Source organism: Styela clava, chromosome 8 (assembly GCF_964204865.1).
Source record: "Styela clava chromosome 8, kaStyClav1.hap1.2, whole genome shotgun sequence".
Lineage (NCBI taxonomy): Eukaryota > Metazoa > Chordata > Ascidiacea > Stolidobranchia > Styelidae > Styela > Styela clava.
This window is the reverse complement of record NC_135257.1, coordinates 6812002-6838421: the sequence shown is the minus strand read 5'-3', so window position 1 is coordinate 6838421 and position 26420 is coordinate 6812002. Positions and strand designations below refer to the sequence as shown.

The window sequence follows — 26420 nt, the reverse complement described above, 5'->3', positions numbered from 1 at the left end:
TATTTAATTAAAGTGGTTTGAGAATCAGGTTGTACTGTACGGTATGTGGTAGATAGTGTGGTTGGGCACGAGTGGTTCAATTTCAATCAATACCTACTCAACACATTCCTAAATTGAAACCAACCTTAATTTTGCTTTCTATAGTTCGAATGGCTATTGATTGCCAACTGGACAACTATTTTCTGAATTTCACATATGGTCTACTAACAATACTTCCTACAGTCCTACACAATACCTTAGTGCAGGGGTTCCCAAACTGCGGCCCGCGGGCCAATTACGGCCCACGAGACGATTTCAAATGGCCCGCCGAACATTAGTGAAACTAGGCTATAACCGTGAATAAATACTAACACGTGTAACAATTTGAATGTGTTCATCCTTTTACGTCGTCAGGTCGTAGAGCCGCCAATTGTTACGTCATTATCACAATTTAAGCACGTGTAAATCGGAACAATTCAATTATAAACTTGACTATGATATGAGTAGACATATATACGAAGCCGTACTCCAGATGAGCAAGTAACTTCATTAGTCGCTATCAGTTACAAATCCTTTTTGAAAGTCGTGCTTGTTATTCCTCGCATATTCTATCACCAAGCTACTATACTTATGAATTTTATTTCATAACAAACTGCGATACTGGGTGTATCTAAAATCAATCTTGCAGCCTATTTTTCAAAATTTTCTCAGGGCGCTTAAGCGCGCCCTGAACCCCAGCCTTTACATCGCGCTTCTTTGGTCATTCTGCTTTACTGGCCCGCGAGTATCCTCGCCTTGAAATTTTGGCCCGCGGCCAAATAAGTTTGGGAACCCCTGCCTTAGTGTTATCACCAGGCAACCATGGCATGAAGTTAATGTGTATAGCAAATGCTTTGACAGTTTGATATTGTGCCAGGGTTTCTGATATCAGGTTATATTTTTATTTGACCAATGCTTGCTATCGCATCATCAGTTAAAGCTCCTCCCTGAGAAAAATATGAAAATTTTTATTCTATGCATAATCAGCATAGATTATTTGCCTGATTTAAAACAGTAATAAGGTGAATATTATTGAATTACATTTAGTAATTGCAGAAGTTATAGGCTATAGAATATTGTCAACATAAAATTATAGAATAATGGTTCGTACCAAAGCTTGTTCTGGTACTGGGCGAGTCACAGCCGAAAAAGCTCCTAGAAAAAATTTCGCTGCTGCCTCAAGTCGTATTGACTTGGGATCACCATCTTCAAAAAAAGATAAATATGCCGGAGGTAATCCAGTTTGCCCAAGGCCTACTCCAAACTGGCAGAAGCCTATTGATCGATTTTTCATAATGAACACAACACCTAATATTGTCAATAGTTCAGATAAAACAGATGCAATCGTTGAAAAAGAAAATATTAACCCGGGGTCATCAACTAAAGATAATAACTCGCCTACTAAACGGAAATTACAAACTGAAGAAGAAAGTGCCCCCGGACCTTCCGGATCAAAAAAAGCCGCTAATGGTGCTGTTGTGACGATGTCTGATGAAATATCTGAGGACTGAAAACATTATTTGAAGGAATTGACTGGTTATTGACCAGACTTGCATGTGAGATACTGAGGAGGGGAGTAAAATACATCAGAAATATCAGTAGAAAACGAGCGAAGCTCCTCATGTTTATATTTTTGTTCAATGTTTCCATTATAATTGATGCTATTAATACCTTTCACTGCTTTTGTTTTCTACTGCCAAGTTTTTTTTCCATATATCTTTAGGGCATGAATAATAAAGTTTCATACGCAATAGCAGTTCTGAATATAGCTTTATGAACAAGATCCAATTTAAATTCTTTCAAATAAATGTTCAGGGAATATTGTGCAAATGTTACCCACAGTCATGCATACAGTTAACTATAGCATTCTCTACTCAAACTGCCCCACACAGAATGAAGACTTGATAATTTATTATGCACAAAGTGGGTTGCTTGAGGCTCAATAATTTCTACGAGCCAAAATTCCTATTGACTGCTTCGGCTCCACGATCCAGCTTCTTAGTGAAAAGTCTAGTAAGGTGGACATAGAAATAATCCTATTAGGTAATCCCGAAGTATGTGAACCAAGATGGCAGACACCGGAATGTAGTATGTGTACCAGATACTAATTTTAGTTATATTACAAGTTCGGGGACTAGCCAAGTGACTCCTGTAGTATTTGTACCTAAAATTATGGCCTAATCCCAACCAGGTACCTGGTGTTCGTCACCTTGGTTCACATACTTAGGGAGTACCTCCTATTATTGGGAGCTTGCATTACTGAGGCAACGATATAACATGGCACCCTGTCAGGAGACCTAGAAACTTGTGATATAAATGTATTATAATTAGTAGACTTGACTTATGTGGGCTTCACAGCTTTTTACAATCTCATGATTAAATCCAATTCCAACCACATTACCCAGGAGTATAATAAATTCTGGTCATCCCAAATATAGCTATTTACATGTCAATGGGTGCTTGTACAGGACCTTGTTCTGAGTATGAAAAAGTATGGTCTGCTTTGTGTTTCTCATTTCACAAAAACAGTCCGATTATTCAGATTCTTAGCTACCGCAAAGTATGTGCAGCTCCAATAATAGGAGTACGACATAGTGGTAAGAAAGAAATTATTGAAGGCTTGTTTGGGAAATTCTATCAAAATTACTTCCCAGGTCTGCTACAAGGTTAGGTTGGTTACAAATGGTGATGGAATTCAAAATTCTAAGAATGGGTTCTCTTTTGGATTAAACTTACTAACAACAGGTTCTCTCATTCAGAAAATAAATAGATTCGCGCAAACCCCCGGATCCCATCACTTGTTACAATCAAATCCTTCCGACATCTTCCATGGTTGAAATCTATTAATATTTGGCAGTGATATTAAAATGGTACAGAAGCACACTACAGTGCATACATGATGAAGCACTGAAGCGAAAGTCTCAAAAAATCACCTCAAATGAAAGATTTGAAAAAAAAATTAAAACACGTTAATGTTCTTATGAAATCATTCACTCTCCTTTTTTGACTTTTTCTTCTTCTTTTTCGGTTTGCCTTCCACCTGTGGAGACTGTACTTCAGTCTTGATCTTTTTTGGTGACGACTCCTGTACTTCGGTCTTGACTTTCTTATCTTTTTTAGATTTCTTTTTAACAACTTCCGTTCCATTGGTAGCACTGGATGTGTTAAGATCATCGTCAGACTCCTGTGTTTCAAGTTTGATCTTTTTCTCTTTTTTAGTTTTCTTTTTAACAGGTTCAGCAGTTGGAGTACAGGGCGCAGTCAGTTTACCATCGGACACGATCAAGGCTTCTTCATGTTTTCTTTTCTTAGGGCCTGGCAGAGTTGAATCCCTGGCGTCATCATACATTTTAACCTCGCTTTTATTTGTCCATTTATCAGCCTGGGCTTTGGCTTTTCCAGTTCCGCTAATTTTAAATGATGTTCCTTCTTCCAATGCCTTCAATCTCATTTCTAATAGAGCACGATTTTCCACTCCCAACTGAGTTGAGGACTCTTCTCCAAGAGCGTCATAACGAACAGCAAGGGCTGTTTTTGCAGCAAGCATTCTTGAGATTTTACCCTTGTGTTTAGGATTGGATTGTCCAACAAGTGAAGCATGATAAATCAATCCATATTTAGGCGTTTCTTTTCTGGTTTTTAAAGCACGAAAAAGTGCTTTTTCAGCTCCAAGAATTTGCACTGTTGAAGCTGGATGTTTAGCAAGGTTAAGAAGAGAACCAGCGTGTGCAATCAACCTTGCACCTACAAGTTCACCAACAAGTATTGTGACATTTGGTGCAATTGCTGTCATACGATTTTTCAAATAGTCATAGAGCTGTGCTCTATAATCAGTTATTTCGATGATTTGCTCACATAAGTAAGTAATCCTGCTGATATCTTCTTCAGATATTTCAGTACCCATTGATACTTCTGCCAATTCTTTCACTTGCTCTTCTATTTCTTCTGGAAGAATATCTGACAAATCACAATTTATTGCTTCTGTTCGGATTCCCATTTTCTTTACGGTCTTTGCAAAAGCAAGATTGTCTGTAACAACTTTACCAAGTTCTGGAAAATGCCAACCATACCATTCCCTACATCTCATTATATAATTATTCAATTCTTTATCCAGGTCATCAAGTAACGATATAGCTTGGACGATCATTGTGTCAACTTTGTCAGGGCTAAATTTCAATTTGTATCGAGAAAGACTATGAGCGAGTCCAAGTGCCATAGCTGTCACATCGCTCTCAGGCAGCCCAGTTATAAGACTGGTCATGTGAGCACGTATTCCTCTCATTAACTCATGTATAGCTGGACTATACAAGCACATTAAATCCATCTTGTCTTGGATTGCATTTCCAAGTTTTGCATCAGCAACCGCAAGTTTTTCATGTGCTTCATTTGCAACTATTTTCTTGAGCAATTTTTTTAAAGGCTTGCATAACTTTCCTTCCACGGCTGCGGTTGTTGCTGAAAGGGCTTCAGTCATATCTTCAAATTTTTTGAAATGTTTCAATTTGACCATTTTGGATGCACTTTCTGCTGTGCTGAAAAGCGATTGCAAGTCTCCGGCCTCTCTGACTTTTGATTCATCAAGAACCTTGAATACGGCATAGCCAGCTGGTGATTCGAATAGCACCAACATTTTGCTACTGTGTTATCTTATACCATTACTGGAAAATGTAACAAATTGATTTGATTCATGTATAATAATACAAACATAGATCTGACAATGTAATCATGGGCAGAATAGCCTCAGGCAGATATTAAATAAATAATAATATTATATGTTATGCTGCAACTCGAGTTGGATATAATTTCAAAGGATTGTGTTTAAATTTTTCTTCTTTTTAGCTTTTATACTTATGAAACGGTGAGAGACAAATCAAATAACATACAACAGAGTTACTCATAAATTGAACTTGGCTACCTTAAAATTAAAAGCATGTGACAGTGTGATGTGAAGCTTAGAAAATGGAACTCTAACAGTCCAAAATAGTTTAGATCTGTAGATAGTCTACTTACTAATCTTAAGACTATGTCCCATTATTTCAAAATTCCATGGTATGGTCTATGAAGATTCAGTATAATAAATTAAATTAATTAAAGAAATTCATTATTCTTCATTAATTAAAGAAAATCTATTTCCTTTTCCTCTGATAGCCTAATAGGAATTTTGGAGTTTCCTCAAGTTCTTGGTATTAGCTGGTTAATGCAATCCATCAAATTCAGAATTGACACAGTACTGCAGACTGCAGTAAGATCCAATATTTTGAATCATTGAATTTGGCTGGGCCAAAACCACAGTTTCGGTTTAAGTATGAAGTAGCCTACTGAAGCAGATGTACAGTACTGCCATATTTAAAATATTATAAATTGAGAATTAAATATGAAAAAAGAGTTCTGAGATATCAAAGAATTTTTCCTATTATATACAACATCCTCACTTCTATATCACAAGATTAAAATTGCAACGTTTAAACATTCTCACTAGACATGTGTTTTCCACCACCGATCGACAAAACAAAAATTCTTGAGGCCAGAAGGCTGTGAAGTCTGAAAGTGTAAGGTCAAGCACAAAAAACCCTCTGAACTATTTCTAAGACCCATCACAAAATATATATAACCATCGCCACGATGTACTATAATGGAGGTCATACGGCAACTCCATGTGTATAACGTCAATAACAAATTAAGCCGATCTCACATTGCGTTAACCAGCGCCGAACGTCGCTGTTCGAGAACTGGAATATACTTTAGGGCCGTCATCGACTCGCTCGACACACACGTGCTAGTTACTTGTTACGCATCAGTAAATGTTAAATTTACGTTTCGTTTGACCGCTTGACCAAAGTGAATCTACGCCACGGTGATCGCTTTGGTTTCGCCATGGCTCGTGGATACTGGATAGTTTTCTATTTTATGCCATTCGATTTTTATTGGACACAAAGAACGCAAAAAGTTCAGGAATCCTGGACATTTTGCACAAAATTAATGTTCTATCTAGAAAATGTTCGAAATCACCCCTTAGGCATATAGGAGACAGACGTGTATCCAGCAAGACAGGGCCCCATCGGCATATCAAATCACGCCCTTGATTGGATAAGTAAACAATTTCAGAAAAGGTGAAGCATCTCATTCATGGACCTTTCCCCGAGCATTGACTTCCTTGTTTACTTCGTGACATTGGCCAATCAGCAAGATTCAAAAAGTGACGTAACAATGCTACCTTTTCGCATCCGCTCAGACACTTTTTTCACTCACACAGATTTTCAGGCGTGGTCGTAAACATTACCTCGTTTTCGCGTTTTTGAACTCTATTCGTTAGTTTTCAGTTGTGTTTCGGGAATTTGAATATAAATTAGATATTTCAATGATCACTCTGTCTTCCTAGGAGTTTTAATTTAATTGCAGTAATAAAAAATTATTATAGAAATAGCTGTGATAGACTAGGCTGAAATTGTTTACCGGTATTTTTAAAAAACAGATTGTTGTATGCGATGAATCATAATGATAAAATATAAAATAAGCCCCGAAAATTTTGCAATGGTAAGGTATAGGAAGAATTTTTTGAGGGTCAAAGGTCGGGGAAAGGTCCATTGGACTTGAAAATGTCAGATTTTTATCTGTGGCGGTATTGGAAGGACGATGTGTATCAGGACATTCCCCATCATTTCAATATCATATTTATCTCTTAGTAATGTCGTACAATCACGTTTTCTGTGTTTACGAGAAAATCACACAGTTGTTGGTCGACAACACTTTTCATTAAAATGCTAGCAAACTGTCGTGTTCTTCAGATATTGTTGAACTTGCGACAATGATGCTGGTGTTGCTGTATGCTCTGAGAGATAGGAGTAGAATTCAGGAATTCCAACAGCATCATACTGTGTCTTCACAATAGAGTCAGATTGCATTTCTGAAATTTCCATTTGGAGATACATAGCCTACGGCCGATCAACAACACTACTTCTCAAACGCATTTCTGAAATTTCCATTTGGAGATACTATAGCCTACGGCCGATCAACAACACTACTTCTCAAACGCCACATATGATAAAACTTTGTTGGAACAGTGAAATGCAATAGAGAGGATTTCAATACGAATATCAGTATGTTGTAGATGTATATTACAATAAATTGAGCAATAAACAAACTGCAAATTTGTCCTATTCAAACATTGTACCATTTCGAATTTAACATTATCAATTTAATGAAGGATGAATAAATGAAGGATGTTGTAGATTATATAATGTAATGTTATGTATTATACACTTGAATTGTTGTAAATGCATGCAAAGAACTGATCTGTTATAAAACGATATGTTGGTGCCATTTTTTAAACTTTGGTGTGGATAATAAAAAAAATTATTTGGACACACGTAGATTTTATTCAATTTACCCAGATACCTCAAGACTCTAGCATGCTTCTAAACACGATAACGCATGGACGCAAGGAGTCATTTGATTACATGACTTCTTTACTTTGTTGACAGCGGAAATATTGGTGTAAATTAATAATTACCTCTGTTTTTATGATCCAATAAATTGTGATACCTTTATCGACATACGGCAACAATCTTAAACAACATTAAAATATGCAATTCATTTTCTTTATTTATTACATAGCGTACATAGCAATACAGGCACAATTCACAATGTTTTCTGGTTGAACCTTTTTGAACTATAACACAACTAAGAATATAATCTTGAATATTAATAATAACTGAATTAGGGGGATTTACATTTTTTAATGATCATGACTCCAGTCTCTGTCTGAACATGTAGAAGCATGGAAGTTGACGGAAATTCCGAGTTGATGAAGAACATTAAGGTATGCAGCAATTTGTGACAAAGTTGGATTTGGGCTTGGAAAAAATCCTCAAATCATTTGGTGTTCTGTAAAACGAAACAGGCAAACTTAACAAAATAAGCATCATTCATGGTAAAATAATTCTATTATTCATACCTTTGTCAGATATTCCACCCGGTGGACAAACAAAACTCGCGATGTAATTTTTATAGTCGGTCATATGTACGTCATGTCCACCGCCAAGGAAATTATCTATAAAACACAAACGAGAATATCGGTCAGAGACCGAAGACTTATCGATCGAAAGTTAGGAGATCCCCCAAAACAGCGCTCTTACTCCATAGTGACACCTTGTGTCCCATCACTAATTAATTAATAACTCGCTATTATACGACATAATTCGCCCAAAATCAATAGGCTACTGGTACGAAATATGATGAATGCACATGCAAAATCTGCAGCAGATCCAATCTCACTTTCGTGAGATATCGCGTGCATCTAACAGACAGACAGATAAACAGACAAATACCTATCAACATACTTACCGATTAAAATCGATAAGTAAGAAAGTAAAAGTTGAGGAATGCAAATATGTCGTAAATATTTTGTAATTTTTTGAAGATAATTCATCATATATTCACCCATATCCGAAACTCTTTCGTTATGAAGTCCATTCATTTCTCTCATGTGCTCATCATGATTATCTTCTACGATGATTAAATTTGTGATATATATATTAGGTCAGGGGTTCTCAAACTTTTGGTGTTGCGGAGCCCTTGAAAGGTTGAATATTATTCGCGGAGCCCCAAAATAAATTTTAAAATTGTTACTTTCAGATTATTATTCCCGAGCAAGTTAAAAGTACTTTATTTATTCTAAATGCTGAATCTTTTCTTTTTTGACATTTTTGGAAGACTTAATTAAAAGGCCGTTAGTAACGTGCGCTATTTCATTTTGTTACAATCGCCGATTTTTTCCGTCAGCATGGCGTGTTTTAAACATCTTTACGCCGCTGTTTATTCTCCCTAAATCAAAAATTTCCCTCGGCATATACATGTATTGTTACACAATGACGACGTTAATTCCTTTTTTGTTCTCGTGGGGAATTATGAGTTCAATGTGAAAAACATGTTACCATATTATAGTCATCGGCGACGAAATGCTAAAAATAATAATCAATAAAAAGGTAAATCCACAACTCAAATTTCTTGATTGAAAAGCGGCATTCTAAAATATTTAAACTGAAACTTAAAATGGAAGATCACACTTTGGTTTCAGCAGACTCACCTCAGATTGAAAACGCTTCTATAGACATTGTAAATCACAAAATTTGGTGTTATGTTAGGTTTTCATCGTAGTAGCTGCGAAATCGAAACACAGCAATTGTGCGCGCGATTTACCTTTTTTTTCATTCTGAAACTACCGACGCAGCCGCACGCAATCAATGGTGCGCGCGATCCGCGATGTACCTTTTTTCATTCTGAAACTACCGACGGAGCTGAATGCAATAAAATAATTTTCAATTGTTCGTATTTTCCCCAGACATTGTGATTTTTTAAACAGCGATATCTTGCTTAAAAATAATCTCAAGTGCGAAAGAACAAATCAAGTTTGACAAATACCAAGATCGCAAAAATACGACACCAATTTATTTATAGTTGGCAGTTTATCACATATTTTATGTTATTTTAGAATAGTATTCTTTCATTTTAGTAATCCTAATAGTAATCTCGAATCAAACGTGAGTAACGATGAGCACAACTACATTATACCGACGAGACACGTCAAATGCTCCATCGGTCTTGGATTGAATATTTTACGCAACACAAATCTCGTTATCCGTTTTTTTCATCGCGAAAAATGTTGCGCGGAAATTTCCGATTCCAATTTTGAACCACCTCCCTCTTAAGAATCCTGGCTGCGCTACTGCTCATAAATAATGTCATTTTTTAATTCCGGCCCTGTACCATATTTCGAGGCTATATTGTTGTCAGATGTTATCAAAGCTGTTATTGCTTCTTTGAACAGTTACAAAATTTTGAGTCAGTATTTTGAAGAGTAATCGAATAGCTTGCGGAGCCCCTGGGTTTCTCTCGCGGAGCCCTGGGGCTCCGTACGGAGCACTTTGAGAACCTATGTATTAGGTGATGTAATATAAAGGTAACAATCGACTTCAATCTCAAACAATACAGTGGTATAATACGAATTAAATGTTTATCAACATACAAAACTGATAAACGTTGATATGAGACACCTAAATTATCATAATAACGTTTAAAATTACAAATTGAAGCAACATATTTTGTGTTTAGCGCATTCGACCGTTATTATTAGGCATTTCTTCAACTAGTACCTCGGACAAGAATTTGGTTGGCAATTGCTAGAAAATCCGAAATCGCTAGTCCTATCGACATTTGAATGTGTCTATGAACATTTCGGTGTCCGCGTGTGCCATTTTGAGACTGGTCTATAGCAGTGAAAATGTGTATAAAGGAAATCTGTGCGATAACCCATACCTTTGTCTGATTTGCTCAAATCGTAATATCCCTCTTTGTGCCAATTGAAATGCAATTCAAATTTAAGGTATCTAACATAAATACAATGCATTAGAAAAGGTCTTTTATGGCACGCCTTAACATTTGATTTTCGAATAGCCAAAATATGATATAGGCTATATCATGTATATATATATTATATGGTGTAATGTAGTAGCTACATTATAACACCATTTTCTTCATCCCTCAACCTCAACCCATCTTCATGTTGTGGTTCATGGTGTACGAAAATCTAACTTTGTTGCACATTTTTATAAGCAAACCCAGGAGTTTGATTTATTTTGATTACAACAACCAGATAACTACAAAATCTAAATTACATTCTGGAACGCTTTGCGAAAAGCTATGTTGATATTTGAATTCATTTTGATTTTAAATATGTATGTTAAATGCATCTATTTGTAAATACGCCTTGTCACAGTGTGGCAAGCGATATATTTATCTGATGAATCTTCATGGTATTTATTTCGCCCAGATTAGATACAAAATTTTAAAAATATATAATATTTCAAATTTCAACCTGATACCGTGTTCTTTCACGACGACTCGATAGCCAGATTCTGTAGACGTAAAATTACTTAATCTGATACAAGAGAGCATAGACGCTGTGATATCATTTGACTGTAGTCCGGAATACCACGAAGTTTTTGATAACTGTAAAATCCAAAAATCAACGGAAATATTATATTAATAGAGAATCATAAAATTAAACATATATATATATATATATGTATTATTGTAAAATGCAAAAATGACATAGAAAATTGAAACTCTTTATTGGGTCTGATAAAATTTCATTCCAATTAAACAAAGTCGAGTTTGTCTAAATTAAAAACAAATTTAAATACAAAATATCTATCTGTCTGGGTGGAATGCATATGTTGGACTCTTAATTTACCTTTTCAAAATCAAGCTTACTGCTTGCTTCAGGTAGGCGGCATCTGTGCAATTTGGGTGTCGTTGATATCAATGTACATGAGGACGATAGGACAAGTAAAGCAACAATCAAAATCATAGTGATTAACGCTGAAGACAGAAAAAAACTTATTTCCTGCAATTAACATATATATATATTAGGGGGACATTTTTGTCCTTTTTACAGCGTGTAACTGTAAGCTGATCTTGCCTTTATTTGCCACAGAATTGAAAGTACCGTATCCGCAAGTAATGCAGTCCGCTTCGCTATCAGTTCGATCTTTTTTAAGGCATCGATACTTTTTTTAGTTATTGGGTAAAAAAGAGTTTTCACTGGGCCTACTGCTCAAATAGAGACTTCACACTAAATTGCGAAATACAAGATGAGATGACGTACTGTACTGTACTGAATTCATGATGTAACAGACATGTACAGTAAAATAATATCTGCCGAAGCTACACTCGACTAAGTTATTTTACGAGTTGTTTATTAAGTCGACGCTGCGTTTCGTCACTACTGTCACATGGCCGACGCTTAAAAACAGAGGAGTGTTCTTACTAAAATAAGGGAACAAAGCGTTAGAAAAAGGGTTTGAATCTCAGGATCTCAAACCTCTGTTGGAATAGCTAACAAAAAACTCAAAAACGTTCCTTCATTAGATACAAATATACGCTAAAATTGTTCGGTGAGCCGCGCGGAATGTATCAGCATGGCAGGGTTTGGACCACCCTGGTCTACCTTATCAAAAAACTCCCGATTTCGCTTACCACTAGATCGTTGAAATGCGATCGTGGAACCGCCACATAGTGTAAATAGTTCATTGGTCCAATTGTTGAAAAGAAAAGAATTTTTTTTTCAAATAAAAATGCAGCAACAAGGAGAATACTAGAACGAAAAAACAACAACAATTTAAGAAAACGACTCATAGGCCCATTTCGTGTCCAAAAAAAAGTTCAGTGTTTATTTTTAATAAAGAAGGTTAATCTGGTGAACTCGTAATATTTTGATAAACACCGATAAACTATAATATATTATTCTGCTCTAAAATTTCTGTGGTGCCCCTCTTTGCTTGGTGCCCTAAGCACGTGCTTATATTGTTTAATGGTTAATCCGGCGCTGGTGACCATACGTCCTCCTTTTGAAGGATTAGTCTTCTTTTTTCGTTGAAAATTTTACGTCCTCCGAGGACGCTCTAAAATGCCAAAATGTCCTCCTTATTCACGGGATTGAATTTTTAAAATTTTCTTATGATATTATCAACAGTTTTTGATGTGTTTAGAAAATTTTAAAATAAGTAGAAACTTGTGATTATCATTACACATATGACGCAATGCAACGAGATACCTTGAGGTCAGTGTTTTATACCCTGAGTTCGGTGGAGCTGTTCCAGGGGTTCGCCGAAAGTCCTGTAGAACAGTTATATATATATATATATATATATAATAAAATCTTTTTAGTACCCTGCCTACTAATTAGGAAAAATTATCAAAGTTACTATAGTTCACCGAAGATATACAATCTTACACGTTTAACGTCGCGCACTCCAGTTTTTTTTTTAGCTAGTCCCGTAATACCAACTTAGACGGACTTGGTTGGTATTTGACGATGACACTGAGCATGCTCACGCTGCAAGTTTTTAAATTACTCAATATAACAATTCGTTATAAAATGAGTGTCGCAAGAAAAGGTGACATAAGTAAAACACGACGGAAACGTATTTCCTTGCCCATTACACAGTGTCTGGTTTAGAGCGAAATTAAACGCGAGATGCGCAAAATACAACGGTGATTTTCGGGAATAAACTTTAAAATACCTGAAGGCTTTATATATCTTCTTTGAAAGAACGCCAACCATGCAACAATAATATATAATAATAGTCTGATTAGAACGGTAAACTCACGTTGTTTATTCAATTTAAAGTAAACACGCGATATTTCGATCACTTTTGGGTTTTCTCCGACTTGCGGCCAGCGAGACCTCCTCAAAAGTTTTTGCGGTCCTTCAACCTAGCAACCTGGAACCACCCTGAGGTAGACTACTAGGTACTGGAAAATTTCAGTTGTGACTGACTTGTATCCTTTGGTATTTCGACTCATGTTGAGACTGGAGGCATGAATCTTTATTGTCACACTCCCTCAGGATCAGAGCTCAATCGATATATCGGGCCGATATTGCATGTTTGCCGATATATCATATCGGCAGTAAACGGCCGATATATATATATCGGCTATATATAACAGTTTGTTTGTAAAAGTTGTTTTATTCACTGTTGGGTGTAATTATTTTTAATGGATAATACACTTATGTGGTTTATTGTTTTTATAATTAAATTACACATGAGGGGACACCAAAGTCTTCAGTGCTTAGGGCATCAAAGGGGCTTAATCCGCCCCAGATTGTCACCCTATATATACATGAATGCGTTACCATCAGATCAGTGTGGAATTTCAGGATCAATGGAATTCAGCCGGTTCCGTCTCACGGAATTTTATGAGATCAGCGAACCGGTTCGCATTACTGGTCACTGTTAATGACTTTTTGTAACAGAACCGGGTGAAAAATATGACTTCTGTGATGGAACCGGCTGACAAAAAAATTGAATCCCACCACTGCATCAGATGTATTCATCTTACGCTTTACAAAACTGTTTCCTGGTCTGCATAGATCATACTTTTTTCAAGGAGCTAGGAGAAGTTATTCAATGAAATTACATTTGACTACGTTAAGGGAACTGAACATAATTCTACATCATGATATAATGCATTGTTAACATGTCGAAATTATGACTAGTTTAGCTGCATACAAGACAACTGCTATAAGTTACTTCGGCCTGTTCTTATTTGCCATCCCTGTGATGTTTTCATTTCATATTCCCAGAGAACTGTTTATGATTTGAGGAACGTATTTGTGACGTCTTGTATTGATCTTTCAGGCTTTGTTTACTTTGCAACAGGATAAATCCAATCTTGACATTCAAAGGTATATCTCTAAAATATGGCCCCATCGGTATAATTTCTATTGGCAGATACATTAGTGAGAATTTGACAATACATTTGGGAACTTTAGTTTTGTTGGTGGGCCGTATATTTAGTATGAAAACTCAAGATCACGGAAACCGTGGTAATCTCATTTTCCCGTTTACGCGCTTGTCAAAGCAAAACATGTAAAACGTATAGGACATGCGTAAAAAATCAATGGGCTAATTCACTTTGTGCCGGTATATTGGAGTGACAGTTCTATCTAAAAAGTGTCCACTTTTTGTAACAATCCGTTAAAATGAAAATCTGCTTTGGTTGCTTTTTAAATAGACCAGTGACAAAATATGGCCCACAAATCCGTTGGTTTCAATTATATAAGGTAGCTCGTACGATTGATTATACATAAATATATATATTTGAATAACCAGAGGATAATACTTCCCTCGTAAAGTGTCAAACACACATGACGTGAGAGTGTAAAAATATCTTGTCATTATTATTATTCCATATTTGCTCATATTTTTTAATGGAATTTTGTGGCGATTTTTGTAATACCTTTAGTCTGCAATACATTATTTTTAACTGTTGGATCCAGAATTAGGCATCTTAGATGGCGGTGTATGCTTAGGCTTACCATATTTCTGAAGCAAAAAACCAAGACGGCGCGGATTGGACAGGCCAACCTTGGTTCGATTCGAGGGGCTAAGTAATAGTTTACAATCCCCATACCATTGTGGGTAGATTAAGGGGATCAAAATTAGCTGTAAATCCTATTAAAATATCCTGGTCTTCGCTTCAAATAATGGAAATTGTTCAACCCATTGGAAAACTTGCACTTTGTTTCCGACATTTTGATGATTTAACGACAGTACAGTTGGGGGTTGAATTAACGCATGGTTCATACTTCATATCCAACTATGACATAACAATTTCTCTGAACCAGTGAAGTGAGACGAAAATCGGCTGCATCCGTTAAAATAAAAGTATTTGTAATAGTATCAAATAGAAAAATTATTTAGAATTGTCATGCTGCAAAACCGGGACACTTTATCGCCAGGACAGTGGAAAAACATGCTAAAACCGGCACCGTCTCAGCTGAACCGGGACGTATGGTAAGCCTATGTATGCTGCTCCCATAATGCTATTTGGTCTCTGCATGTGGCGTTCAAAATTTTTGAGATGTGATTTTTATTACTAATTTTTTAACAGAGAAAAAAAGAAAGACTAACTGTACCTGAATTTATTCAGCAGTTCTATTTTCACTTGAGTTATCAGATAAACTAAATTCAGTTTGAAGAATTGGACTGTGGGCATCCAAGAGGCGACTGGCATGTTCGAATCATAGTAAATTGATTGCAACTCTGAAGTAGTTATAAAATGTGAAATGTATGGCACATATGTGGGGTAAAACAAAATAACGATAAAAAATAAATTTAAGGACGAAATGGATTAAAAAACTAAAGAAAATTTAATTACGGTAGTAAGATAAAAGTATTCATAGTGTCTGCAGTTTATACATTCTATTCCCTTTATTCAAAAGGTATCCTTGTGTATTCAACGACTCAATCAAGTCGGAAAATTTTGTGCTATCTAAATTCAAGTTCTTTGCAATTCCCCACATTTCATCCATTGACATAATATTGCCCGATTTGCGTCTCGCAGCCTGGAAAATATATTTGATACAAATTCAATGTATTGTATAGCCTCCCCATATCCCCAATAACTAAAAAAAGTATTCAAAACAGACCTGATGTAAAGCAGAGACAAGTTTTTTTGCTGCACCTCTCCCACTTACACCCGATCCATTCAAGGATCTCGTGAAAACAAGTGAATCAAATTCATCAGAAAAAGTATCATACAAGCTGTGTTTCATTATCTCCACTACATCCATTGCATCTTGAGCTGAAACTACGTTTCTGAAAATGAGACAGACAGTATTATTGAAGGTATCAATCTTAAAATATAAGATCTAAACAAGAAATCAATACTTAGGTATATAAAAGCATCAGCATCAGTGGGTATGGTATGGTAAGAACTCAGAGCAGCTAGATTGCTTAGAAGATAGGCATACACGCATGACAGAATAAAAGTGTTTCTCTTTAATGAAAAATTTTTGGGTGAAACGTCGGATCCCAAAGAAAATTTAAAAATAAAATAATCGCCTTCTATTGTCTTCAATCATCTTATAGTTAGAATTTGAAATAAATCGATATGTCAGTTACAGATAAGTGACTTTTTTCCTACCATACAAGGAATTCGCAAAACGATGCATATGTTCACATCATGACCAAAAATCATGGTTTCAGTGGACTAAATTTCACTTCGAAGATATACTATGAACAACTATTTTGAATTTTTATATTTGTCAATTGTTTTGCAATAATGCAGCCTATCCAATTCACTTACCTCATCTCTACTTTGGCTTTTGCTTCTGATAATCTTTTTAAAGATTCGAGTTGCCTCGTGGTAATTGGTGTGCTGTCACCTTCATATCCTTGGCGTCTTAGTTCGAGATAGAAATTTTTTAGAACCTGTATGTTTAATTAAATTTTGAAACACTTCATATTTAAGAAAATATGTTTGATTTAAGCAATGTCGTGGTATACCTGACAAGCTTCTGGACTCAGAGTGATGTCATGAATGTTTTTTCGAGTGTACGCAATGTATTTCCAAGCTAATGCATGAGGCAGTGGATCACAATCCTTGCTTCTTGCGTATGTCGATAACCTTTTCTCCAAAGAAGACTGTAAAAAAGTTTAAACATAAATATAATATTAAATTTCTTAGACAAAGACATAGTTACCATGTGTAGATATTTTGGAGAGAATTAATCAACCCAGAATCATCACATATTTCATTACTTTGCAAGGTTTAGTTGAAGTCAGATCAAGTGTAGTTTCAGACTTTTCATCATACATTGCTTTTGAACCAGTGTGCATTGCCATTACGTGATCAGACAGCATTCTAAATAAAGATGAATGCATTTTATATAAGAATATTTCAAATTAAATGCTAGTTAACTACATAGTAAGCATGATTTCATATTTTGTGATTTTTGCAACACACAGGTACAAAAAGAAAATGTTTGTAGAGAAATAATGAAGCAAGGATGGTTTTGAATCTCATAATACACAATAGGTCGTATTGGAGCATGTTATATCAAAAAGTTATCCCTGACTCCAGCACAAAAGTTAGTATGTACAATGTACATTCCCTCCTCATATCATGCATTTTTCATTTAACCTGGGACAACCTTGCACAGGTTCCAAATTTTGGGGGAATAAGAGAATTACTTGACTCCTTACTGCCATAGGCAGTTCCCGGAATTGCTGTTTAGTCACATTTCCTCTAATGTCAAGTCCATGAATCTGAAACAACTGCTTCACTTATTTCATTTCTGATGGTCATGAGGTCGTGTTTTGCTATATGATTATTTGGTCGTTTAAAATAAATTGGACACTCTGGCTAATGAGTGAGGACAACGATTATGTGTTGATCCATAATAACACTAACCAATTCCTTTCAAACTATTTTCAGAAAACTCGGTCAAAAAAAATATGAAATTTCTCTGGTAAATCATCATCTTACTTGTCTTTTGCTTCATCTGGTGTGTCGAGCAGAATGAAAACCAAGTCAAATCTTGATAGCAAAGCACTTCCCATGTGTAAATTTTCAGATACAGTTTTTGCTTTGTTATAATGTCCTCCAACTGGATTAGCAGCTGCCAATATCGAACATCTAATCAAGAACGAATATGATTACGAATTGTATTAGGTATAGTATAATTTCTAAACCTCAACAAATTAGGAATGTCTTAGCTGAACCTGAAAACATGATCAAATATAATCGTAATCATGTATCTATACTGAACACATTCTTAATTCGTATTTTTGTATATCACCTTTATTTTAAATTACTGGTAGACATTGTTCAACAGAGAACATGTTCATACCATTGTATGTTTATAGAAATTGAATTCATTAAAATAATTTTGAATATCTTTATTACAAAATTCAAAAATAAGCATTGTTTTGAAAAGTTTATTGTTTTCTATAGTTATCACTAGGTAAATGAGATAAAAAAATACTTCCCAAAAAACAAAAATATAAAATTAAGACTGTATTCAGAAATTCAGTTTGGTATAACCATTCCTGAATATACAGTACCACAAGCTTACAGGACTATTAAGTTATTCTCAAATTCAATAATGCCTACCTTGCAGGCAAGCTGCAAACAACACCAGCTTTGGCAATACTGATACACTGCTGTTCCATTGCTTCCAATAGTGCTTGTTGTTGACCATGCATTTTATCAAATTCATCTATGCAGCAGACTCCCTGGTCAGCAAGAACTAAAGCCCCAGCTTCGAGAGCAGTGTCACCTGCAGTATCCCTGTAAGAAAATGCAAAAAGTAAATAAGCATTTGAATTTTGACATTAAAATCGATAAGTAAAAACAGCAAAAAGTTTAGATTTGGAAAATTGACAATGGATTGCTAATTCCCAGTTCAGAAAAATTTTGGCTCTGAATTGAAAAAAATTTGACTCCACACACGACTTCGGGTTATTAATAGGGATTTTGACTTCAGTTCCGAACTTCTGGGGAAATTAAATTTAAAAATAAAAACTGTGGCATATGCAAGCCTTCATTAATAGACTGTTGGGTATGCTACTTAATTTTTTTCTGCTGAAAATGTTGATTTTGCAAATGACCACAAAAAGCCTGAAATTTTGACTCCAGCTCCAATGAAAACATGTCAAACCTTGTACCTATATAGTTACTCAGAATTAACTCCATAGTCCATACCCACCCTCAGGTTACTAAGAATTATTAACCCCATACCCGCAAGGAGCAAAATGAAATGAAAGCCTTAACATTGCACCCAGGGTGCAGGGAGAGCTATAGGATGTCTTCTGGGCTGACAAGAACATGAAGAAGTGGCAATTCAATATTGCAACATTGAACGAGGGAGCACTGCTCTAATATATGGGCGTAAAGTAACTTACTGTACTTAGTCTACAGTGTAATACCAGTATCGAAGAACTTCCAACTTTTATGTAGCATGAGTTCGCAAAATAAAAATGGATAATAGTCATCACAGCCGCTTGGCGGAAGAAAACCCGCCATGAAAAAACTAAACAACAAAATTTTGGGTGAAATATCCAATCTCATAGGATTAATAGAAAATTTAGGAACAAATAAAGGTAAAAGCCTTCTATCAACAACAATACTCTTCAATCACTTAAAATTTCAAAGCAATTGGTCCTGTAGTTAAAATGAAAAGCAAAAAATACTAACAAGGAATTAGGATGAAAAATATTCATATCAGAACAACAACATAATTACCAAATGATCCATAGGTACACTTAGTGTCCAATAAATGCATATTGTAGTTAATATTCCTAACATAGAAAATATTTTTGTATTCAACTTACCTAGACAAAGTAACAGTCAGGCCACTGCTTGTTGATGTGTTGCCACAAACATACACACCTCGTGGTGCCAGCCTACTTGCAGCACGTAACAACTGACTTTTTCCTAAACCAGGATCACCAACAATTAAGATATGTGAATCGGCGCGAACAGGAATTCTATCATCTTGTTTTCGACTACCAATCTGAGCTCCACCAAATAATGATAATACGATACCTGCCTGTAAAGATACAATAACCTTCACATTAAAAATATATAGAAATATTTTCAGCAACAATGTACGGTGTCATGATCAACATGTAGTAAGGTAAGTTACAACCTTGAAAACAGATTTTTTCATCTACCGTATTTATTCGATTATAACGCGCAAAATTTTGAACTGAATTTTAGGCAAAAATCAATGCTGCGCGTTATACACGAGGTCTGAGAAATGCGGTATTGAAAATGTGGTTTTAAACATCTGAAACGTGCGTGCGCTCGCGCATGCACATTCCAATGCAGGACGATTTCGTGCAAGCACACGCACATGCGACAGCTCAGCGTGCGTTTGACATTCGTGCAAGCGTTCGATCTCGTGCAAGCACACGCACATGCGACAGCTCAGCATGCGTTTGACATTCCCGCTGCGTTGAGAATATTTATTTGCCATTATCGAACTGTACTGTAGATACCCGTTATATATTATGGCAAGACAAAAACGTTCTGCATATAGGGCTGCATTCAAACTGGAGGTGATGTTCCCGCCGATTGGGACACTGATTTAAACATAACCCAAACAGAAATCGAACAGTTGTTTGGTGAATCAGAGACTGAATCCGATTTTGAAGAGTTTTGAATTACTGTGTGCTTTTAATAAATTTTTGTTCATGCTGTGAGTTGTTACCTTATGTGCTTACCAGTGGTTAGTAGAGAAAAAATAAAAAATAAAAATTTTATACCAATTTTCATTCAAAATTTAAAGGTGCGCGTTATACACGAGTGCGCGTTATAATTGAATAAATACGGTAATTACTCTATTATCCATAAAGCAGCCATCAGACATAGTGTAGCTTAGAAACTTGAAGACCACCTGTAATAACCATGCAACTGTTGAAAATATAATCCAATAATTATGACAAAACATACCTTGACCATCTCCAGCCCATAGATAGTTGGACAAACTGATGCTACAAGAAGGGAAAATATATCATCTTGTTTCTTAATTTCTTCGATACCTTTCATGTCCAGTTCGCTAAACTCCAATGGTGTTTCAGCATTTAGACCTCGACAATCTAATGTTAAATAATATCATCCCAGATTAAATATATGTGGTTTGATCAATAGAACGGGTCTTAGTCGAGAATTTTATTTTAGCTGCCAGGTGCAGGGTCAGTTTCCTGTTCGGCCTGAACTAGTTAACATCGATTGAAAGCAATTAAAATATTGCAGAGGGAGTTCTAACTCAACTGTAACAGATACATGATGCTATAATACTAGCTTAAAGTAGATCATGCTACGATGTGGTAGACCCTCTTGCTGTAGTTTAATAGTTAAAAAAAAGTTTGAAACACAATCTGACTATCAAAATGCAGAAACATTCATTTCTTTGAATTTAGAGCACAGATACTGAAGCTCACTCTCAAATTAACTGACATGCCACAGACACACACTCTACATTTTAATTGTGCCTCCGCCAGTACTTGCTTGCCCTTTTTAAGCAAGTGTTCATATATTGTGCATTTCCAATCATTTTATGTTTATTTTCTATCCTTAAATTATGTTCGGGATATTTTTGCTATACCGCGATTTACAGATTTTTTGTAGTTAATACGAAAAAGCAAAATCCTGTTCAAAGTTTCACCTTGCATATTTTTTCTTCTGCTATTACCAACATGATTTCCTTCAACATAAATTAAATACATGCATTTATCACGTACACGTTTAGAGAAATAACCATTTTCTTCAGCCTTTTTTACTTTTACAATTCCTGAAGTAAATTTGACAACATTATTCAGTTTCATAAAATAGAACTTTTAATCAAAGCAAAAAGAGCACCATTACTGACAATTAAGTCCTGTCGATATATCAATTAACCACATCAGATATTCAAGGCAACAAAACTTGAAACGATAAATTTTAATTCAATTAGTAAATCTTGTACTGCCCCAATGGATAATTTGGATTCTCAGAAAATATGAAATTTCAGATTCTGGACGAGTTCATAATTTTGACTATTATAATTTAAAAATAAGACTTGGTCTTTAATATAAAAAAAAAATCAGAATTTTACCCAGGGCCTGTTATTTGATTCTGCTTTGAATGGTCAAAAAGTTGGCAATAGAGATTTTGGAAAACTGATGAATAGTTTATTGTCTTCCGAAAAGCACAATTTACCAGTAACTGTGACAACATCTCCAGGAGATGCAGTATCTGCTAAATCTCTTGAAAGTTCTATTTCAACATTCCTTGGCATCCGACCAGATTCACGATGAGTATCAGACAAAGTTTCCTGTGAAACATTAAAAAAATTAATTGAATTAATTACTAATGGGTAAGAGACATGGTCAAAATGGAATAATTTACTAATTTAAATACATTTCAAAAATATAATTTTTCAACAAGAAATATAGAATATAATATATACTGAATAGTAGTATACAATATAGTTGTATATACATGATATATAGAATATATTCGAGAATTGACTGATGTTAACTAAGAACACATAAGGATCTTTAAATAGTTTGTATTTTTATTAATAGTTTGGACTTTAGATAAACCATACTTTTTGCAGTTTTCAGAAATTAATTGAAGGCCTCTTTTGGTCAAATTGTGAGCTTACAATTGCTAAAAAGGATAATTTTTCAAATGAATCTACTGAACTCCAAATTATTCCAAAAGTCAAATATTTGAAATGTTGAATATACAATATAATAAACACTTTCACACCGAACTTGGTTTCCGAAAATATTTGATTCGTTTTAGACATCATTATCTTTCAGAATAGCTAAGATTGCAAAAACAGGGTTGGATCATTATGCATAAACAAATTGCCTGTTTCCCTGTCAAGCCTGAAGTAATATATTAAGAAGATTAATCCTTACTTGTAGTTTAACATTTTGCCAATCTGTAATTTCTGTGAGAGGATGATCACGTTCTGCTGAGAATGTTTTACCGCTGCATCTTGGGTCATCACAAGCATTTGGGGTGACATAGTTGTTTTCTATAAGCAAGATTGCCTGCATTCGACCACACATGTTGCATTTGAACGCCATTGTTGTACAAAGAGGTTTGACATTGCTCACCTAAATATTTTAATAAAAAGTAAAATGTTGTCTCTGGATTCTTCAAATAACTAAACTTGAAAATGATAATAAAAATAGTTATTTTTATTTACATAACTAGTTTTTTCAATGATTTGAATGGTGAAAATTTAGCTTTCTGAATACTAATTTTGATATTTTCACATCAAAATATTGACCGGTAGATCATTTTAAATCACTCATAATCTAAATTATTTCAGATATGAACAGTCCGATCTCAAATTCAAAAACTTTTTGAGGCAAGAAAACGTGTACTGTTGTCAAACACTTAAAATATTGAAATATGTCATACTTTGTAGGTTTTCCCAATATATTTTGAAATCATGTATTATGAAGTTCAAGCACATAAAAAAGACAACAAACCTTCACAATTGTTCCTCGGATTGAAACAAATTTGCCATAACTTCTTGCTTTGAGATGTTTTAGTGAAGTAGATGGCTCATAGTTACTTATCCTTGCTCTAAAAAAAATACCATCGTACTATACTTTGTTCTTCGGCCAGACTTTCTCAGACAAGCGGTTTATTACAATGAATGAATAGATGCATATTTGTAAACCACATGTCTGAGGAAGTCTGACTCGAGTCAGATGAAAGCTGCAGGATAAAATTTGTGTAAGAGTGATGTTCAATGCAGGTGCGTTCAATAACTTTATATGGCCATTTTGTTTCTTGCTACAGTATCTATGCAGTCGTTGTTTAGGGAACTGGTAACACAAACGCCCCAGAGAAAAAACTACATGATGTCAGAATTGAACCCAAAATCTGAGCTATCTTGATCAATTTTTTGGAATTTGGAGCCTGAGGTATGATTTTTTAATTCCTATTAGACTCTTATCAGACATAAAATCCATACCTTGATTTCTATAGCGATGCCCATTTAATATCATTTGAATAGTATTCAAATGACCGTGTGGTGTGATACAACAATCTAAAAACTACATTTTTTTTTCTGAAAATACTACCTGATTACAGGAATATCATCAACAGAAGTAGGTTTATTATCCTCTCCATCTTGTTCTATTCCAAGTTTTTGACATGCTTGTACAGCGGTTTGATGAGCCGCTAATCCTAATGAAACAAGAATATTTATTAAACTAAAACAGATTAAGAGGGAACAATGAATAGCATCGAAAAAAGATAAAATATCGAATTGTCATCAGATCACTAATGGTTTAGCAAAATTCTTGATAAAGATAAATGACTATTATATAGTAATTCAATTTTGAAAGTTACTTGAAAGTCAATTGATTGAGAATCTTAACAAAGATTGTCATTATGAATATATTTTGATATTATTATTACCAAACCATTCATTTTGGAATAAATTTGGTATAACCAGAAATCCATCTAGCGCCCCGATCAACTATGGCCACCAAACTTACCGAGACAATTCAGCAAGTGATCAGGATTATTGAATAGTTTATCAGCAAACTCAGGTAATGATGTTTTGATGACATTGTGTGATGTTATCTCCTTAAAATCGATTGTGATACTTTCGCTGTTCAATATTGTTTCTTGATCACATTTATCAAAATAATCTTTCATGTATAATTCTAGAACCTGTTAATTTAATTAAAATAAATAAATATTATGAACAATTGATGAAATTTGAATTTTTTATTCTGAACAAATAAATATCCAAAATGAAAACACAACCAATAACGTTGAAAAGATAAGAGAGATGGTTTCACTGAACTCAAAATTGTAAAAATAAAAAAGCTGCTGAGGATTTATTTTTTCTCTTCATTTACTCTTCATTTGTGAATACGGTACTATCACTAATATTCTTTACCTTTTTTAGTACCTATGCTCAAATTATAAACAATTGAAACTTTACAAAAGCCATAGTGCGAGTTCAGATTATCACTAACTGATAATACATTGGAGATTAAACAACAAATATGGAGTTTTTATGAATGAAAAGTGACATAATGATAGAGCAATGAGCATTCAAAAGTCTTTGAGGGGGGGAATGAAAAGAGCCAAATAGATTCAAATGGATAAGATGAAGTCTACTAATAGTGCAAAGATATGCTCTTTAATGAAGATCTTGAAATTATACCTTTACTATAGAAGCTGTAGCAGATCCTAGATTGTATTCTTCTACTGGAAAATAGTTTTTCCAGGCTCGATACGGACAAAAACTTCCTCGGACCAAGTCTGGACGGACATTCACTCTTGGCTGAGTCAGCTCAACTATTTGAGGCTCTCGAGGGCCACGGAAGCTAAAAATAACAGAAATCATCGAATAATAATGCATAGAGAACAAATTGGACAAAAAATAGACAGTAGCTTAATATTTATAGGTTCACATACTAGAGATCCTGAAATCTCTGATAACAAGGCAATTCCATGTTAAAAAAAAACTTAATGTAAACAAATAAACGAGGTTGCATTGACTTTCTTCACTTCGATACTGAAGAAACATGTTGATTGTGATATTGTTATGACTAGAGTGAGGATATAACTATATTAGTGTCACACGTTAAATATCCCATACTTGACCCCATGCCCCAACCCATTTCCCAGTTATATACTAAATTTAGTAGGCAATACTAAAATATTTTCAATCGTTGCAAACGAGTAGGTATCTTGCCCAGAGCCATGCTTAGAGTGAAACCTCATAATGAACAAAATTTAATGATATTTATTCATCACCATGCTGCCATGTGTAAATATAACATTGCCAAATTTCCAAAAATATCGCTAATCACGGGTGGTGAACTCACAGAAAACCTCAGAACCCCGAGCGGTTATCTCTGTATCTAACGTTAGCTGCAAAACTGTGATACATGATGTATTGCTGCTATTACTGCAGTACTGTATTAAAAGACTGAAGCAGTGAAGGGTGAAAATTAGGCTATGTGGAGAATAAAAAAATGCATATTTTGCTTATTATTATAATACAAAAAATAGAATTAATATGCCTCCTATGGAATATCATGAACACTGGTACTGCGAAATGAACAATGTAGCAGACATTGAACACAAGCAGACAACTTTCAGACTTTCCCTACTGCTCCATGCATTTAAAAAAAAAATTAAAGTTTGAAAGCAACTAAAGATACAGGTATATCTGTATACTGGTACCGGTACGGTATATAGAAAAAAACGAATCAGCTTGGCCAGATATCAGGATATTACCGGTATTACAAACTCTCATGTCCCTTTTCTTCTGTTGTTACGGTAGGTATGTCTTACCGAAAAAAGCTGTTTCCGCTTTTCTTTTTCTTCCTATTCTGCTTTTGGGGCGGAGTCGTCATTTTTCAATTTCTTTTTTTAATTCCTCGGTATTTCTGTAGATCAGATTACACGCAAAATAACCGGTCACAACAACATAATTACATGCAAATGCAGAAAGTGGAAAAGTGGGGATTTCCAAACTTCCCACCAAAAGCTGACTTGCTGTAGCGAAAATA

The 26420-nt window shown here is 35.0% G+C and overlaps 4 protein-coding genes across 4 annotated transcripts; 1 reads left to right on the top strand and 3 right to left on the bottom strand.

Moving 5' to 3' along the window:
- Positions 1-873: 873 nt before the first annotated feature.
- Positions 874-1774, top strand: LOC120345841 (uncharacterized). The gene has a single exon (XM_039415408.2). It carries the CDS (start codon positions 1119-1121, stop codon positions 1527-1529), a length of 411 nt encoding a protein of 136 aa, XP_039271342.1. The 5' UTR covers positions 874-1118; the 3' UTR covers positions 1530-1774.
- A 1069-nt stretch (positions 1775-2843) lies between these two features.
- LOC120345840 (nucleolar protein 58-like) lies at positions 2844-4701 on the bottom strand. The gene has a single exon (XM_039415407.2). The coding sequence runs from the start codon at positions 4646-4648 to the stop codon at positions 3005-3007; it is 1644 nt and encodes a 547-aa protein (XP_039271341.2). The 5' UTR covers positions 4649-4701; the 3' UTR covers positions 2844-3004.
- A 2954-nt stretch (positions 4702-7655) lies between these two features.
- LOC120346509 (uncharacterized) lies at positions 7656-11626 on the bottom strand. The gene is made up of 6 exons (XM_078115320.1): positions 11270-11626; positions 10892-11025; positions 10333-10403; positions 8458-8523; positions 7973-8068; positions 7656-7902 (listed from the first exon to the last, which is right to left on the bottom strand). Exons 1-6 carry the CDS (start codon positions 11384-11386, stop codon positions 7886-7888), a joined length of 501 nt encoding a protein of 166 aa, XP_077971446.1. The 5' UTR covers positions 11387-11626; the 3' UTR covers positions 7656-7885.
- Positions 11627-15436: 3810 nt separating this feature from the next.
- Positions 15437-26420, bottom strand: LOC120346321 (DNA helicase MCM8-like). Its single transcript, XM_039416031.2, has 17 exons — positions 26203-26420; positions 25064-25226; positions 24384-24561; positions 23964-24069; positions 23364-23460; positions 22782-22982; positions 22072-22186; positions 21539-21664; positions 20824-20969; positions 19701-19918; positions 18481-18657; positions 17854-18003; positions 17127-17229; positions 16872-17009; positions 16672-16796; positions 16013-16181; positions 15437-15928 (listed from the first exon to the last, which is right to left on the bottom strand). The coding sequence occupies exons 1-17, from the start codon at positions 26262-26264 to the stop codon at positions 15761-15763; spliced, it is 2442 nt and encodes an 813-aa protein (XP_039271965.2). The 5' UTR covers positions 26265-26420; the 3' UTR covers positions 15437-15760.

Excerpts from the sequence above, each read along its gene's own strand:
- LOC120345841 (XM_039415408.2), top strand. The coding sequence starts at position 1,119 with ATGGTTCGTACCAAAGCTTGTTCTGGTACTGGGCGAGTCACAGCCGAA.
- LOC120345840 (XM_039415407.2), bottom strand. The coding sequence starts at position 4,648 with ATGTTGGTGCTATTCGAATCACCAGCTGGCTATGCCGTATTCAAGGTT.
- LOC120346509 (XM_078115320.1), bottom strand. The coding sequence starts at position 11,386 with ATGATTTTGATTGTTGCTTTACTTGTCCTATCGTCCTCATGTACATTG. Across the intron at positions 10,404-10,891 it reads GTGAAAGAACACGGTATCAG|ATACCTTAAATTTGAATTGC; the intron begins GTTGAAATTTGA and ends TATTTATGTTAG. Across the intron at positions 8,069-8,457 it reads CGAAAGAGTTTCGGATATGG|ATAATTTCCTTGGCGGTGGA; the intron begins GTGAATATATGA and ends TGTGTTTTATAG.
- LOC120346321 (XM_039416031.2), bottom strand. The coding sequence starts at position 26,264 with ATGACGACTCCGCCCCAAAAGCAGAATAGGAAGAAAAAGAAAAGCGGA. Across the intron at positions 23,461-23,963 it reads GATGATATTCCTGTAATCAG|AGCAAGGATAAGTAACTATG; the intron begins GTAGTATTTTCA and ends TATTTTTTTTAG. Across the intron at positions 22,983-23,363 it reads TCCGAGGAACAATTGTGAAG|GTGAGCAATGTCAAACCTCT; the intron begins GTTTGTTGTCTT and ends TAAAATATTTAG.